Source organism: Apteryx mantelli, chromosome 1, assembly GCF_036417845.1.
Source record: "Apteryx mantelli isolate bAptMan1 chromosome 1, bAptMan1.hap1, whole genome shotgun sequence".
Taxonomy (NCBI): domain Eukaryota; kingdom Metazoa; phylum Chordata; class Aves; order Apterygiformes; family Apterygidae; genus Apteryx; species Apteryx mantelli.
Genome location: NC_089978.1, coordinates 2,438,458 through 2,454,971, shown reverse-complemented (window position 1 = coordinate 2,454,971; position 16,514 = coordinate 2,438,458). Strand labels below are relative to the sequence as shown.

Sequence of the window (16,514 nt, the reverse complement as noted above, 5' to 3'; positions counted from 1 at the left end):
ACGGGCTCTACTCTTTCCACAGAGCCTGCAAGTAGGTACTAATTAATGGCAGGCCTGATGGCAGATGATTTGCTGAGGCTTCATCTATGGGAAATAGCCGTCTGATGGCGCCCACTGAGGGCCCTGGCAGCGCGATCCAAGCTCTAATGGGGAGCTGCAATGTCTTGCAGTTTTGCACCGTTCCCGAAAGCCTTTTCCATCCGTGCAGGCTTCGAGTCAGTCTTAATTGCTTCTAATGACCTGAATGCCAATAGCAGGGCTATGAGGAGGGGAAGAGTTGCTCCTAAGAAGGATCTTACTGGAAAGTAATTAGTTACTTAGCTAGACTGCACGGTGGAGTTCAAAGCGGGCACTGCTGGATGCTTAATAATTGAAAGACTTCCTGCTTCTTGGAAGCATTTATAATTTGCAGTTGTTACTGAAGTGAAACTACATGAAATTATACATAGAAATCCTTAGGAAAAAAGCGTTCCTTTATCAGCTGTCAAGCCTATCTAAATACTGACAGTTTCTCCCAACCCTTCTCCGTTTCCAGTATGAATAAAAGACACCGATGGCAAAATGTCTTCTGCAGACACATGGTGAACTATCATGGTCATCATTCTGGCCTGTGAGCCATGTGGCTGCTGAGGAATAGGATAGAAAAGCTAAAATTTAAATACAGTGTATTTTGCCCATGCTAATATAGACTAAATAAAATAATAAAATAAAATGTAATAAAATAATATGTAAGCAAATGCTAGCATATGCTAGCTCTGATAAACCACTGCATTCTTCCCTTGTTCACTAGTATCCTCATTTTTCTCTCAGGGGGAATTTTTTGAAGATGTTTACCATCAGCTATCAATTGAAATATAATCCTACCAAGCCTAGACTATGTCAAAACTAAAGGGATGAGAAAGCATTTTAGTTGGTTTCTATAATAGAAAAATCATGCGGAAAGAAATCCAGACGCTGTGGCACAATAAGGAGAGAGGTATTTGTCTGGGCCAAAGTAATTTAAAAAATAATTTTGACATTACAAAAAAAAAAAGTCCATCTGGGAGAATTTCAGTTAAAAATCCATGGGGCAGAGAAATAACGTCCTTTGAGAAAAGCAGCCCTTGAAACAAATGAGATATGAAAACCCTCCGGCACAGAAAGCACTTAGGAATTTTGATCCCTGTGATGCCACCAGCTGGATATCTTGGGAAATTGGAGAGCATCGCTGCAGCTGCAAGGATGTGGGAAGGACAGACTTCCCCAGCGAACACCAAGCCAGCGTTCCCGAAACCGGCGCGGGGCCCCGGCTTCGGCAAACCGCTGGAAGCGGCTGCAGCTCGTGCCATGGTGCCAGGCTACAGGAGAGGCAGAGATGAGCCCTTTCAGAGCTGCAACTTCGGCAGCTCCTGGAATAACCTTGAATGCTCCTAAATGGTGAGTGGTTTCACCGGAGCGAAAGGGTCCTGCACTCCCCTCCCTTGCCAGCGCTGTCCATACATTTCCATGCATTTACTATTTACTTATTAGCAGAGACTGACCCCAGGTCTGAGCACTGGATTTTTCACCAGCACATGAAGGAAGACGGAGCAGGACAGCCCGTCTTACCCTTCCATCTGCCGAGCTCGCTGAGCGGTACCAAAGCCAAATGCTGCAGGTTGAAGACTCGTTTTTACCATGTCTCCATCAGAGCAACCCAGTAATAATAAAAACCATCCTGCAATTGCTCTGACTTAGCACAGATGTTAGCAGGGAGGAGGAGGCTGGTGGGGATGCGAGATGGTCGCACACTGAACAGACCTCCACGAACGGCCTTGTGAAATCACAAAATCCTGAACGAGGAGCCCAGGCAGCAAGCTGGGAAGCAGCACGGGCCGCATGAGGATCTAACCCCATGCAGGGGTAGGGTTGGTCCTCGTAGGGGCAGAGGAGAGGAAGGAAGAGGGTGACATGTCAGTGCACCAAACATCTCAGATGCCTGTATATTAATGCAAGAAGTGTGGGGAGCAAACAGAAAGAGCTGGAAGTCTAATCTCAGGTCTATGGCTTGTTACAGAGACTTAATGAAACGATTAGCTGGAATATTAATATAAAAAAGAAAACCTTTTCAGAAAGAGCAGATGGGAGAAACAGAGGACTGCGATGCTTGGTCCATTGCGGAGGTACAGGTTTGTTCTGAGGTTCAGCCCACGGCAGGTGGTTAGACCTATGAAAGTCTATACGAGATGGGAGAAGAAAATGAATGCTGTTGGTCTGCTACAGAGCCATGAAGATCAGGTGGATGAAGCTTTTGTAGGCAGCTAATGAGGTCATCAAAGCTGGAGTTTGCAGAAATGCGGGATTTTATCTGCCCAGGAAGGTATTAGGAAAGGACTGTCTGTGTCAGGACATGGAGGTGAGGATCGATCTGACCACAGTAGATGTCAACAGCGTACATTGCTGCTGCTGAGCTAGTTGCCCTGGGCTTGAGCTAGCCAAGGGAGAGAAGCAGGAGAGAAATAGGCACTTTGAGGTCATGACTGACCTCATCCTAAAGTGGATGCATAGCCCAGGGCAGGAGAACTGTGCCCTGGACATAGCTGTCTCTCTCCACCAAAGACAAGGAAGCTGTTACCAGCCCAGGAGCAGACATTGGCACTGTAAATGGATAGAAAGATGGATAGAAAGGGTTTATAAGAGAGTGGTGTGATTCTCAGTGATCTCAAGTCAAGAAGAAAGCACAGAGAAGATAGGAACTGTGGGAGATTGCTAGGGACACTGTTGAAGAGCAGCACGAGCAAGTGAGGAGAGATGCAGCCCCAAGGATGGTCACGGGAAGGAGTCTGTGAAAAGGAGAAGGGCCCAGGGGAGAGCTGGTCTGCCACTCCGTGGTGGTATTGCCAGCCGACACTATGAAGGCTGAGATGTTTGATGACTTTTTCACATCAACATTCACTAAAAGGTCAACTGCAACCGCAAGCAAAGTAAATACTGGCAATGAAGGGGAAAGCAAAGCCTAGAATGATGAAAGAATAGATTAGGGAGTACTTAAATTGAGCTTAGTATTTTAAAACTGGCTGCGCCTTATTTTAGAGGACTTAGGGATGGGGGTCACTTTCAGTGCTGACTTTGGAAAGTCGTGGGGAATACATGAGACATTGGAAATCTGGATGAGTAACAGAAAAATAGCAAAAGCAGCTCAGAAAACAGCCAGGAGCCACGCTAAGCTGCCATCAGTGCTGGCTGGCGGTTCGCCATGCCATGGCTGTGCTGTCTGCGTGCGGAGATAAGCCGAATTCGCAGCCAGCGAAGTACTGAGTACCGTGTGGACAGTGCCAATGTGACATTCAGCGAACTCAGAGGTCTTCTCCTTCAGAGCCTCTGCCTCAGAGCAGGATACAGAATAGCCTCAGAGTTTTAAGACTTTACTTTTTCTGCACGTGATCCTCAGTTCTTACAGCAAAGTCAAGCCGCAGCGCAGAGCTATTAACATTGAACATGTCACTCTAGCATTTTACATCTTCTGGGGCAGCCCAACAAATGACTAATTAAGCTAAGGTAACAAGCTGGTGGGCTGACATGCTCCGCCACTGATTGGTGTTTTGCACAGACCTAGCTTCCCACTAGCAGGCCACATGGCTGCTTCTCGGGGTGAGTTTAGCCATGGCTACATCAGGAAAATATCTTCCAGGCACAATGGTGCCTTCTCATTAAGCCAGAATAATTGGATTTTCTAAATGGGAAAGAAAAATGACCATGTCTGTGTAATCATGCCCCTTGTGAGGAACTCGGAAATGTTGCAGGAGCAATTAAGAACAGAAGGACATCCATAATGTGTCTGTCCAGCCAGCCAGCAGCCCACCTTGCCCCACAGGATGTCTGCAACAGTTGTCCCAAAAGTGAAAGTCCAGGGAAAACAAGGTGTGCATGCTTATTCTTTCGGTTTCCATCTGATTGCAGCTCAATGATTCCTGAGTGAGGACGGTCTTCAGGTATTTAGTATTTAGGTATTTCGCTTGCAGGGATAGGCCAAGACTTTGCTTGAACTCATGTTAGCTTTTAGCATTCACAATATCCCGCAGGCAGGAGCCTCAAGGCTGAATTTTGAAGTCACCCAACTGGTGACTTTGTTGGATGTCCCCAGAGCTAGGTCAAGATGCCAAAGTCTCACTGCAGGAATTCGGGCATCGAACGTGGGATTGGCAGGGCCTGACCAGCCCACATCTCACTGGAGGGCTGGGCTTCACCCACCCAAATGGAGATTTCTGCATCCAGGTAGCTCCTCCGGGCTTGGTGGAAAGAAATGAGCTTTCTGAGGATGTGGCGTCATGACCTGACCCAGCGGTGGTGATAGCCCCGCTTGGAGCAGGAGGCTGGACTAGAGGTCACTGAGGCTCTTCCAGCCTCGGTCTGGACCACCGGCCCAGGGCAGACGCCACAAATCCAGGTGGACCACGCTGCACCAGCCCCCAGAGCTCTCTGGGAAGGAGCCTGGCATGGCTCATTCGGATAGGGGCACCCACCACGCAGCGATCAGTTGGAGGAAGTGAATCCCAGCACTGCAACTTGCATTTTCACAGCAAAATAAAAGAGTTATCTACATTTAACTGGGGATCCACAGACCAGCTCGTCTCTCCACAAAGCCCCCACAAGCTCTGAGCTTGGCACCAACCACAGCAGGTGGCCACAGAGCTGTTAATGGGGGTGAGTGCCTGTGGCCGCTCACCACCCCGATAATTGCACCAGGGATGGCACAGCTTTGACGGAAAAGAGAGGAAATGGCCCTATCCCAGACTGCTTGACTCAGGGCTGGACAGAGGTAGGATTTGGAGTATGGTCCCCTCTCCAACACTGCTCACTGGCCTTGCTCCATGCACTACTGCTGCAAACTCCATGTCAAGGTGGTACAATTCCCACTCCTCGGAGAGCAGTTTTGGTCACTGGAGATGGAGGGATGCTGGGCAGCTCGCTCATCCCTAAGTGCCGGGGCCAAGCTTCAGTGAAGGCACTGCACATTGCGTTGTCCAAGACCCATCCCTGGGCTAGACACGGCTGTGATGATCATATTTCCCCAAATCCTTCCCTGTCACATAGTGCTGATCACACACTGCGCTAGGGAGTATTAACAGGGTTTAAGTGGGATCACAGCCCACAGGTCACACATCCGCCCGTGGGTGAGAATCTGAATGTCGTACACAGGCAGCAGGCTTGCACATGGCTTGAATTGCACAGCTATGGTAAGACAAAGTAAGAGGTAAGACCAGAAGGACCCTCACTCGATTGCCACTTACTTGGGCTCTGCACCCCACAGAAATAAGTAGCTGGGGGCTCTTTGCTTTCCTAAAAGCTGGTGGGAGTTGTGCAGAGCTTTGGCTGGGCAATCAGCTCCTGCTCACCAGTGCAGCTCAGACAAGGGGATGGACGGATGGACCATGTCCGTTCCAGTGGGTGCTGGGGAGCCTGAAGGCTGGGGGAGCTGTGTTCAGGCTGTGCAATGACGACTCAGCCGGGGGGTGGCACTGTGAGAGCAGAGAAGGAGGAAACTCCTTCAAACGGCGAGCTTGAAGTTTGCAAAATCCCAGCGTCACAGAGCATTGAGCCCATCACACCAGCAATCTCGGTTCTCTGGAGAACCCCTTGGCTTGGGATGAAGTTCATTTTTGGGAGTATCTCTGGGCAAAGCAGGAAATGTAAAATACTGAGTTTAACTGAAAATTTGAGCTAGGCAAAAAGGAAAACCAAAGAGCAACTCTCTATTGCTGCCACACGACAAACGTTCTGTGTGACTGAGCAATTTATCCACCTGCGTGTTGGGTGGTGGGTCTCCGGTGTGACCCGTTCCACGCAGCACCAATGCCCCCTGTTTCATGAGCTGCTAGCAGCTGCATGGGTCCACAGACAGCAAAGCCATGCGGTGCTTGCATCTGCTCTGGTCTTTGAGGTCACAGAGATGTTTGCAGATAGCTAAGGGCTGTTCTTCATGCAGACTGACTGTGCTGAGCCCTCCAGCACAGCAACCGGAGAGCACAGCACCAGGAAAAACACAGCTCAGAGGATCTTGCATATCTCTCTATTTAATGGCGTGGTCCTGCCTCTTGTGCAGAAGTTATGGAGTGGTTTCTGCTGATTTAAGTTCTTGTAAACCCTTGTCTTACCGTGCAGCGTGGCCTGGTTGGTATTGCCGGCAGGGGATTCCAGGAGCCTCAGTTCCACCCTTGCTGTGGGATAGACCTGCTGGCTGCTCCCAGGGAAATCCCTTCTTTCTGTGGACCTCAATTTCTCCACTTTCAAAGTCAGGACAGCGGTTGAGACCGTGCTGCCCTAGGTGATGCATGTGGCTAGTGGTGTTTGGAGGAGGTGGATATCAGGATGCTGGGAGCAGCATGGCTGTACCTGAGATTGGGAGCAAAGTATGGGGATTTCTCTTGCAGTTGTAATGTTTAGGTCTCTGGCAAATCTTTGTCATGAACTGCAGACAGTGTCCCTGAGTGTCGATGACTCTCATGCTATCCTCTCCTGGGTAAAATTTTCTACTTCTTTGCGGCACAATTTCAAAAAAACTTCCCCAAACCTTTGGATGGATAAATAGCTAAACATTAAAATATCCCCAGTGTGGGGCTGGGTTGCCAACACATGGTCATTAGCACCATTTGAGTACTGGAACAGGTTGCCCAGAGAGGTTGTGGAGTCTCCTTCCTTGGAGATATTCAAAAGCCATCTGGATAGAGTCCTGGGCAACGTGCTCTAGGTGACCCTGCTTGAACAGGGGAGTTGGACTAGATGATCTCCAGAGGTCCCTTCCAAACTCAACTGTTCTGTGACTCTGTGGTCTGAGCCTCTGCATCACCCACAGAGGGCTGGCAGATCTAAAACAGGGGTGGGGAGACCCATGTCATTTCATGTGGGCAGCTGGAGGCCCATGGGTGCCTTGGGCATCTCCAGTGGCACCAGACCACCGCTGTTGAGTAGCGGCATCTCATCATGAGAGCTCAGCGCTGACCATGCAGGAGCCAACAACAAACACTTCAGTTGCAAAAGTTCCTCCAGTCGAGAAAGAGCCTTCAATGACACAAATTTCCCCAGGGACCAGGTGGCTTCCACCCTCCTCTTGACCAAGCTCTGCACCCCAGCTCTGCCTACACTTGGGTAGCCCACCTGAAGGCCACTCCAGACGTCTCAGGGTAAGAGCAGCACAAGACTGGCTGTGTTTTTGGCAATCAGTGAGTCTTTCGCCCATTTTTAACTGGATGCCTCAGGGCCAGCACAAGGCTTAGAAAAAACACAAGTGCTCTGGGAGGAGGAAGGCTGCATCCCTCCCACCCCCCGTGCTCCTATCCCCCCTCGATCCTTGTTTTAGGAAATGTGCACAGTTTATACAGAGTTCAAGTGCTCGAGGGAAATGCATTGGTATGGCATCCAAGTGCTGTTTAGATCTGCAGTTTATTAGCTGTGTCACTCACCGTGTTCAAAACGTAACCATTTATTAATCTTCTCTTGTTTAACTAGTTTATAAAGAATCGATCGCGCATGCTTGGCGGAAATTGGATAACTGAGTAGTGACACCCAGCATTTTATGTGCGCAAAGAGAAATGAGCCATTTTTCTACTCAGGAATTCAGAAATTCTAAATTAATGCTGTGGTGAGTCATCTTTCTCATTGGGGCAAGCTGGATCCATTATTCTAAAGGCATTGTTTTGTTCCTATCTTAAATCCCTCGCATCTTGACGAGAGGAAGCGCTGCATTACGCATCTCCGGAGCTTGCTGCCAGGCGAGGCCGCAGGGGTGGACCGGATCAGCAGGTCAAAGGGGGATCTGCAAATCCCTGGACAACAGGTCCATCAACAGACAGCGAAGGGATTACGCAGGGATGAATTTATTTTTACGCAGACAATTTCTCAGTTATTTTTATGTTCCTCAGGAAAAAATAATAATAATGAAATAAAGAGAGACAGAGAAAGCTGTTTCAGATAGAATCAATTTAAGAAAGTTGAACAGAAATAAATTATTTGCTGTATTTTTTTTCTCTTTAAGTGTAGCATATCTGTGAAAATGAAAGCAGTATTTTCCAGCTAGTCAGATTCAGAAGAACTAATGTACCCCTTCTCATTTGTTATACTATCCTGGGACATCCACAGGCTGCAGCAGTGTCCATGACTTCCTTTACTTATAAGAGAGCAAGAAGAGGCACAAAGATAACTCCTCACATCTTCAGAACTGGTTTTTCTTGCCCTGTCTGAAGCAGACAGTAAGCCAGAAGGAAAGGCTTTCCAAGCACGTGGTCACTTTGCTTACGCACAAATGTGTCGCACGTAATGTCATCCAACAAATGTCATCTGTAGAGGTTGTTTTGCACGTGAAAGTCAGTCACGTGCAAAAATGTGCATTATGTAAATCTGGGCGATAACTAATTTGTGGAAAAGCCTATGATTGAGTATGACAAAGGAGGTACCCAGAGCTCCTTGGGACCTTGGCAAAGATTAAATGGAAGAAGAGGTTCTCTAAACCAGGCTGCTCTATCAAAGGTGGCATCACTCCAACCAGGATTCAAACTTAATGTCACACTTAACGTCAGCAGTGGTTAGAGCAGTCCCGGTACCTGGTGCTGCAGGGGCAGCGGCAGCATGTCGGGCACGCAAGTTTTCCTGGCGAAAGCTTTGGCTCTCTGAGGCTTCTGCATACTCCAGCATGCAAACACTGATTATATTGTCCCTGGATATTAATTATTAAGAAAAACATTTTCATAATGTTTTTCAAAGACCTGCAACCACTGAGAGACCAATTTGTGCTGTCTGCATTGTCATTGCCACCCAAGTGTAAAAATTAGTGTTTCAAAACAAACATGTTTGGAAAGAAAACTTTTCCAGAATGTTTATGGGGAGTATTTTTAATGTGAAAACCCAGGAGCTCTGCTATCGCATATATCACATCCATTCAAACAAAATCATTAATTCAAGTTGGAAACTGCTCCAGAAGACATAATTTAGAAAACACATGTAAATGAGCAGGGTGATGACCTGTCTTGTTTGCTCTGAGCTTGATAATGGCTTAGCATTGCCGTTATGTGCTCTTGCGCCATGTGTTCCCTCCTTCCGCCGTGCAGGGCCAGATCCTGCCTGGATTTGCAGATCCTCACAGCATCACAGAATGGTTGAGGTTGGAAGGGACCTCTGGAGAACATCTAGTCCAGTCCCCTGCTTAAGCAGGGTGACCTAGAGCACGTTGCCCAGGACCCTGTCCAGACAGCTTCCAAGTGTGCCAAAAAGTGCTCCAAGAAGTGACCACAAAAACAAGATCACCAGGGCTGTGCATGCAGTGAGGGACAGGGCAGGAATCAAACGCAAACCAAGGCATGATAGCAATTTTGGGAACAGCGGGTGGAAGAGGGTGGAAGGGGGCTCTGGGCAGCGGGAGAGAAACCTTAGGAAGCACCAGTGAGACTCAGGCCACAGTGCACATGCTGGAGCAGAAGCGACTCATGAGCTGGAGGAGCAGTCTGGCAGTGGGAGAAGGTAGCTTGGACATGTCTGCGGGCAAAGGGAAGGAGGGAGAAGAGTAGTTGTAAAGCTATATCTTATCAGTGGCAAGTAGCGAACTGACCAGACGTAGCATGGGGTTGGTTCTTCTGCCAGCCCAAGGGACAGTCCCAGCCAGGCAGTGCAGGAGCTCTTGGATAAAATTGCACGGCCTTTGAGAGGCATTGTGGTCTCCTTTTTGGAAGGTTTGGTCATCTCCCATCTGAGAACCGCGGCCCAGTAGCTCTGCTGCCCTGGCAGGGATTGTGTCTCGTCCCACCGCTGGCCAGCTGTGCTCTGGGGCAGTGTGGGGTGGCTGCTGCTCTGCACTGTTTTAGCTCTACGGAGCAGATTTGCCCCTCATCCTAAGAACAGGATTTGTCTTGCAGCATTTTCATGGCCTTTCCTTCTCCTTGTGAATCAGAGATTCACACTTGAGTGAGTTCCCTTGGTTTCATGTGTAGACAACACGGAGAAATTGTCATTTTCTATTGTGCAGTTTCTCCAGCCTATGTCAGATGTTTGCTTCAGACTAAGATGAATTTCTTCAAAAGACCATCTCACCCGCCCTGGCCTAGAGTAGGAACAGGGGCAGCAAGCTCTGCTGAGGGCGACCTCTCCATCCACCCACTGTGGCCACACCACTTGGGACAGCTGCAGACCCAGCGGTGGCAGTGACAGCAGCAGGATCCTTCCAGGATCCTGCAGAGCAGCATCCCTGGGAGGAGACATCTCAGATGCCACCAGGTGTCCATGCGCTCATGGCCGTGTCACTTGCAAGTCTAGCAGGCTGTCGTGAACCAATTCACACCTTGAGGCTTTCTGTCCTGTCCCCAGGGAAGCCAGTGATGACATTCACAGCATTTTAAGCTGCAGCAGCTCTGAGCCTGCAATGTGCAGTGTTTCCCAGAATTGAAGAGTTGAAGAAAATTTCCCACCAGAAGGAGCAATTTTTTTTTCCATAGCATGTTTTCCCACTGATTGTTGAGGATGAATTGAGCCTAGATAATCCCAGGATCACACACAGTGGAGTAATCAGTGGTAATTAACATTTAGACTCTAGCTGACAAGACAAGATCACAGCTCAAATGCTTTGTGATTAGCAGTGAGATAGGTGAGATTTTTCCCATCCATAGTCTAAGCTCAAAAAAACCATAGTTATGTGGTTTTTTCTGCTTGGGAATGTTAGCCGATGTCCCTCTGTTATTTCTTGGAGTGGGATGCAGGCTGCAGAGTAACATCCACAGCAGAAACATCATGGAGCAGGTAAGAACCTTGCACCAAAACTTCAGCAAGTGTCCTGAGCACCTGGAGGTTGGCAAGGACACATAGTCTCATTCAGGAGAGACTTTGCACAGCACTGTCTGCAACAGCCACATTGCTGTTTCTGGATTTAATGGTTTTTGGTCACGATATGACTGGAGAATGGCAGGGGAAGAGATAAGCATGAAAATATGCTGAAGATTCAAAGATGAACACAAACCACCCACTGCAGCAAAACTTTATTTCAAGGATTCTGTTTAAAAACAAACTGACAAAATCTGGCATTATTCTCATCTCACACTTTACAAATTAAAACAAACTGGGATACATCTTTGTTTCCTTAGGCTCCCAGGAAGATCTCAACTGCTTGACAAGCCCTCAGAGATGCTCTGCTGCCCCAATCTCCAACAATTGGAGAATTCAGCCCCAGGATCTTGGACCAAGGAATTCCTCCCAAAGCCTGACCTGTATTTCAGCTTGACATGTCCTCCCAGGAAGCATCATGGGTAAAATGACCTTGAGGATGCACTCCAGGGGCAGTACTAGACCTCTCCACCTGGCAGGAGTCTCCTCAAGCTCATTTATTTATCAAAGACATGACTGTAATTTGGATAAATAACTAGGTCTAAGCAATGGAAATGGGCATCACTTGGTCTTTTTATGTCTCTTGATGCTCGTGTGATATAAGTGGGTGCATTATTCAAGAGCTGCTAATATTGTAGTCAAATCTGTAATTTTCTGTATGGTGTCCAAGGATGCATCCTGTACCATAGGAGTCTGAGGGCAACCGAGCATATTTACACAGGACAGGAAGGATTTAGCCCTTTCTGATTGCCATCTGACAGCTTTCACTTAAGGATGGTTAAGAGACAGTAAAGGTTTTCACATAGGCAGTAAGTTCCTGCAGGCTTTCTGTACAGTCAATGGAGAGAGAGAGGCCTCCCAGGGAGGAGAATAGGAGAAGGAGTTTAATTTGGCAGCTCTGAATTGCCCCTCAATGCATAGGTCTCCTTCCATTGACTATAGAGCCAAGTAGCAAACTTTCCATGCCACGTGCCTGTATTTCCCGCAGCTTCTCGCATCTTCAAAGGGCTGTTGTCTTTCCCCTTGGCCTCAGCCACTCTTGAGGAAGCCTGCGAAAGAAGAAACAGTGAGGTTTAGAGGTGACTGTCTCAGGGATGGAGAGGGCAAGGAGATGAGCTGCTCACAGAAGTGACCCAGGGATGTCTGAGGCAGTTGTCCCAGTCCCCTGTGTAATGGGACGGTAAGCTGGGTGAAGGCAGACATACCTAAATGTGGTGCATGGAGCAGTCCTAGGCTCCTGTCTAAGGGAGAATTAAGAACCTGAGGCCAACCTGCAGGGATTGCACCCAAAGAAACTCCCAAGACGTCAGAGAGACAGCCAGGCCCACTCTCATGCACATCGTCTTCTGTGACTGCCTGCTCCTCACGTACCAGAAGAGCCAAGTACCATGCTCGACCTGAGAAAATCCTGGACAAAGGAAATGTAGTTAGAAGAGAAGGTTGGGTCTGAACTGGGGCTATATCCATGTTCAGGAGAGCTGCTGCCAGCCCCTACCAGAAGGCTGCTCCTTTGCTGTAAACTCTTGGCCTTGCACTAGATCTTCAGCTCATGCCATGGGTGAGCAGGGTAGATGGGAATCTCCTATTTCCATGCCCTCCAGAGTGTGACCACAGGCATTCAAAAGGAAATGCCAATGATAAGGCCAATATTGAACCGTGGGAACCTCCTCCAGGGCTGGGAAGAAACAGTGGCTTTCCTCTGGTGTTTTTCCACCAACCATTCTCCAAGCCCCGGGTACAACAGCACAGTTTCATCACGTTACAGACATTGCGTGGCGGAAACTCTTGCTTTGCTTCTCTTGGTTATGCAAATCCAGTGCATGATTTACATCTGTTATGAACTGTGGAGTGCAACAGGGGGATTCAAAACTGTTGAGATTATCTATCATGAAAATAAATGTGTGTGGATCTCCCAGCTCAAGGCAAGAAAACATCATTGAGATCATCTCTAGGGACAAGGTAGGGGAGTGGGGCAGTTTGTACAAAAGGTGTTCAATAACGTTAGTGTATTTGCCAGATGATTTATTGCAGGAGTTCTGCACTTATCGCTAAGGATAACACTAGGGAAGGAGAAGACCTTGTTATCACTTTAAAGTGCAAGTGAGTTATTGTTTGTATTACTCTGCTAATATGATAACATTTTTCAACCTAATTAAGTGTTTCATTTTGATTTACTTTCTTCTTGTGGAGTCAACAATGGAAAAAAAAATTAGTGTAATATATGTCAACAGGCTCCAAGAATGAGAATTTGATCTACTATGTCTGAAAACAACTTCAAATCAATGCTAATTTTAAGGACATTACATGCTGGAAATTTTAATTCAATACTATACATTATGTTGTTTTTATAGTACAGCAATTTTTATACAAATTACATCCTTAAAGCTTACCAGTTTTGAAAAAAAACAAGAAAGAGAAATGTAGGATTGCTTAGATGAAAAGGAGAGAGTATACAAAATGTCAGTGGTATTGAAATCTCCGTGGGGCACAAAATCTGTTTATTTTTAATATTAAATGGATTTCTTCTATAAGCAGATGACTTTCTGGGTGAAAGGTGAATTTATCTGAAAATCACCAGAGATTTAATGATGTTAGGAAATTGCATGAAACCAACAATTACTCTCAACTACTTGAGGCCAAGCACAAAACATTTCCAAGAGAGCCGTGTTTCCTCTCTCTTAAATTGGGGATAAGGAAACCAAGAAAAGGCAATAAATCTAATCAAGTTTCATCTCCCTATTTTTTTCTCAGTATAAACCTAACAAAAACAACGGGGGGGGGGGGGGGTTGAACATAGATTTAGTTTTGATTTTTCTGATGGTGAAGAAAATGGGGAGATTCCAAAGGAATTTGTGCCAAAGGATTTTGTATGTGAAGTAGCAATCTGGAGGCTAGAATAGAAGAGGCTGGAAGTTTCCAAAATGCCACTTTATTTTGCTGCAGCAAGCATGCATATTCCACAGGGTTTGGGCAGAATAGTGCTTTCTAATTTACATTAAATCATTATGTGCAACAGAGGAAATATTTCTATTGAGAGGAAAGAAAATCTTTGTAATGCAGAAATTTTAAAGAGCACATAATGGAGGTATGTAAAATAAATGGAAAACTCTGGCACACACTTTTTTTACCTTTCCTGCTATGGAAGAATGAGCGCAGAGCCGACACAATTGAGGAAAACATTTGTAATTTATAAAAGAAAACGGTTATTTCTACAAAAGAAAGAGGATAGACTGCTTATTTATAGATGACAACTGGAAAGGAACTAAAAGGATCACAAGTTTATATGAATCATGTAATTGTAGAGCTACATTATATAGAATGAAGCTACGAACAGGCTGTAAGCTGTCACATATCATGTTACTTATCATGGCCCAGTTCATCTGAGATGAAGTCGCTGTCTGATCCTTTTTCTGGCTTTTTTATTATGGAGTCTTTGAGCTTCATGAATCTCTAAAAGGTTTCTTACTGACCAGCATAAAAGACATGAGGGCTAGATTAGCCAAAACATTTATTATGGAAATTCCTTTGCTTTTATGCACCAAGAAACAAACCGGAGGCCAAAAAGAAAATTCTACATTTGCATCTGAATTTCAGCTATCCCAGCAGAAATCAGTCACACGCTGCAACAGCTATGGGAAACGCAGTGAGCTGCGAGTAGCCAACCAGAGGTAACATGAAAACCGCTGATGAGAATGACATGTGGTAGCAAAGCTTGTGAAAGCTGGCAAAAGACAGATAAATGAATACACAGACTCCAAGTTTGAGCTAATCCCCTGGATTCCCTTGGGGAGAAGAATGGGCATGTCCAGCAGGCAGCTGCTCGGGTGCAGAACAGATCCGAGGAGCTGCACCCTGAAGATGCCCCTTTTCCCCATTGCCCAGAAAGGTAACCCAGGGGATCAGTGGAGATGGAGGGCTCTGCATGGAGAGCACCCAAAGTTAGGGGAGGCGAATCCTGCCCGACCCGTCGGAGCTGAGGCATTCATCGAACATCCTAACAAAGCCAACGGCATGCATGTCTTGTTCATGGGATTGGAGAGTCTCTCCTCCAGTGGACCAGAGTCTTGTTCTCGTAACTGCTACCACTCCTGCAAAAATATCAGATGAGTTTTATGTGACTCTAGAGAGCCTCAGTTGTATCTCTCCTAACTTTGTCTCCTTTTTGGCAAGATCTAACGCTGGAAAACATGCCACCCAGAGCCTTCAGACATAAGCCGCATTATCAACAGAGAATTCAAACCACCTTAACTGCGGGTTAGAGACTTCACACGCGTGTGCCCCAGGGTGGTGGAGTTAAGTGCGTTGCCACACACTCGGCTCTGTGCAATTTCACGTTTCCTTTGCACAACCTCCATAAGCTCCTTAGAGAAGTCCCCCGCGTTCCTGACCCCCACAATCTTTCTGCGCACAGGCCAGGGCTGTCTCCTTACTCCCTGTTTTTCCCTGCAGGTGTTTCCACCAGCCATGGACAACTGCAGCAGCAATGCTTCCACTAAACACTTTTTCCTGGTCGGCTTTCCGGCTCTGCAGGATTTCCAGACGCCCCTCTTCGTTGTGTTCTTGTTATTCTACTTGCTGATCCTGGTTGGTAATATCATTATCATCACTGTAGTTGTGGTTGACCATAAGCTCCACAAACCCATGTACTTTTTCCTGATTAACCTCTCTGTGTTAGATGTGCTGTTTACAACCACCACCATTCCCAAAATGCTGGCCATGTTTCTGGCCAATGCTAAAACCATCTCATTTCACGGCTGTTTTCTGCAGATGTACAGTTTTCATGGGCTAACAGTAACCGAGGCGCTGCTTCTCGTTGTCATGGCTTACGATCGCTACGAAGCAATTTGCAGCCCCCTGCATTACTCAGCCAAAATGACGAGGAGAGTAAACATCCAGTTGGCCGCGAGCGCCTGGGTGATAGCACTGCTAATACCTGCACCTGTCATGGTGCAAACCTCTCAGCTGTCTTATGGCGAAACAACCAGAGTTTATCACTGCTTTTGCGACCACCTGGCAGTGGTGCAAGCGGCATGCTCAGATTCCGATGCCGATTTCCAAACCTTCTTGGGGTTCTCCATCGCTATGACTGTATCGATCGTTCCTCTCTTGCTCGTCACCATCTCATACGCCTGCATCATTATCTCCATACGAAGGATCAACTCCAAAGAAGGACGTGCTAAAGCTTTTTCGACTTGTACTTCCCACTTGATTGTGGTCGGCACTTACTATTCATCCATTGCCATGGCATATGCTTCTTACAGAGCAGACATTCCTGTTGATGTCCACGTAATGAGCAATGTTGTCTTCTCTATTTTAACTCCCTTGTTAAATCCGATCATTTACACTTTACGAAATAAGGAAGTGAAATCTGCAGTTAAAAGGACTATTTTGCTGAGAATTTCTTCACTTCCTAAAAAATTTAACTTATTTGGGTAAAATTTACAGCAGTATAAAAGATTGATGCAAAATCAGTCCTCTGGTTAATTAAGACACCATTGCCTTTGGAGTCTGGTTTGGGTCCTGTGAACTGTGGTATATCCTATATTGATGCATTTTTTCCTATTTCTATGAAGTTTTTAGTGTACTTGCATAAAAATATTTATAATTTTCTACTTGGTTTATATTCTGTGACTAAATCACTGATGCACTAAATAAAGCTGTGAATGCACTGAATAAAAAATAAAAAAAAAAACAAT

General features: G+C 46.6%; 1 protein-coding gene across 1 annotated transcript; it reads left to right on the top strand.

The window, feature by feature from the left end:
• The first annotated feature begins 15,282 nt into the window (after nt 1-15,282).
• Nucleotides 15,283-16,254, top strand: OR2AT4 (olfactory receptor family 2 subfamily AT member 4). The gene has a single exon (XM_013953155.2). The coding sequence runs from the start codon at nt 15,283-15,285 to the stop codon at nt 16,252-16,254; it is 972 nt and encodes a 323-aa protein (XP_013808609.2).
• Nucleotides 16,255-16,514: the final 260 nt, after the last annotated feature.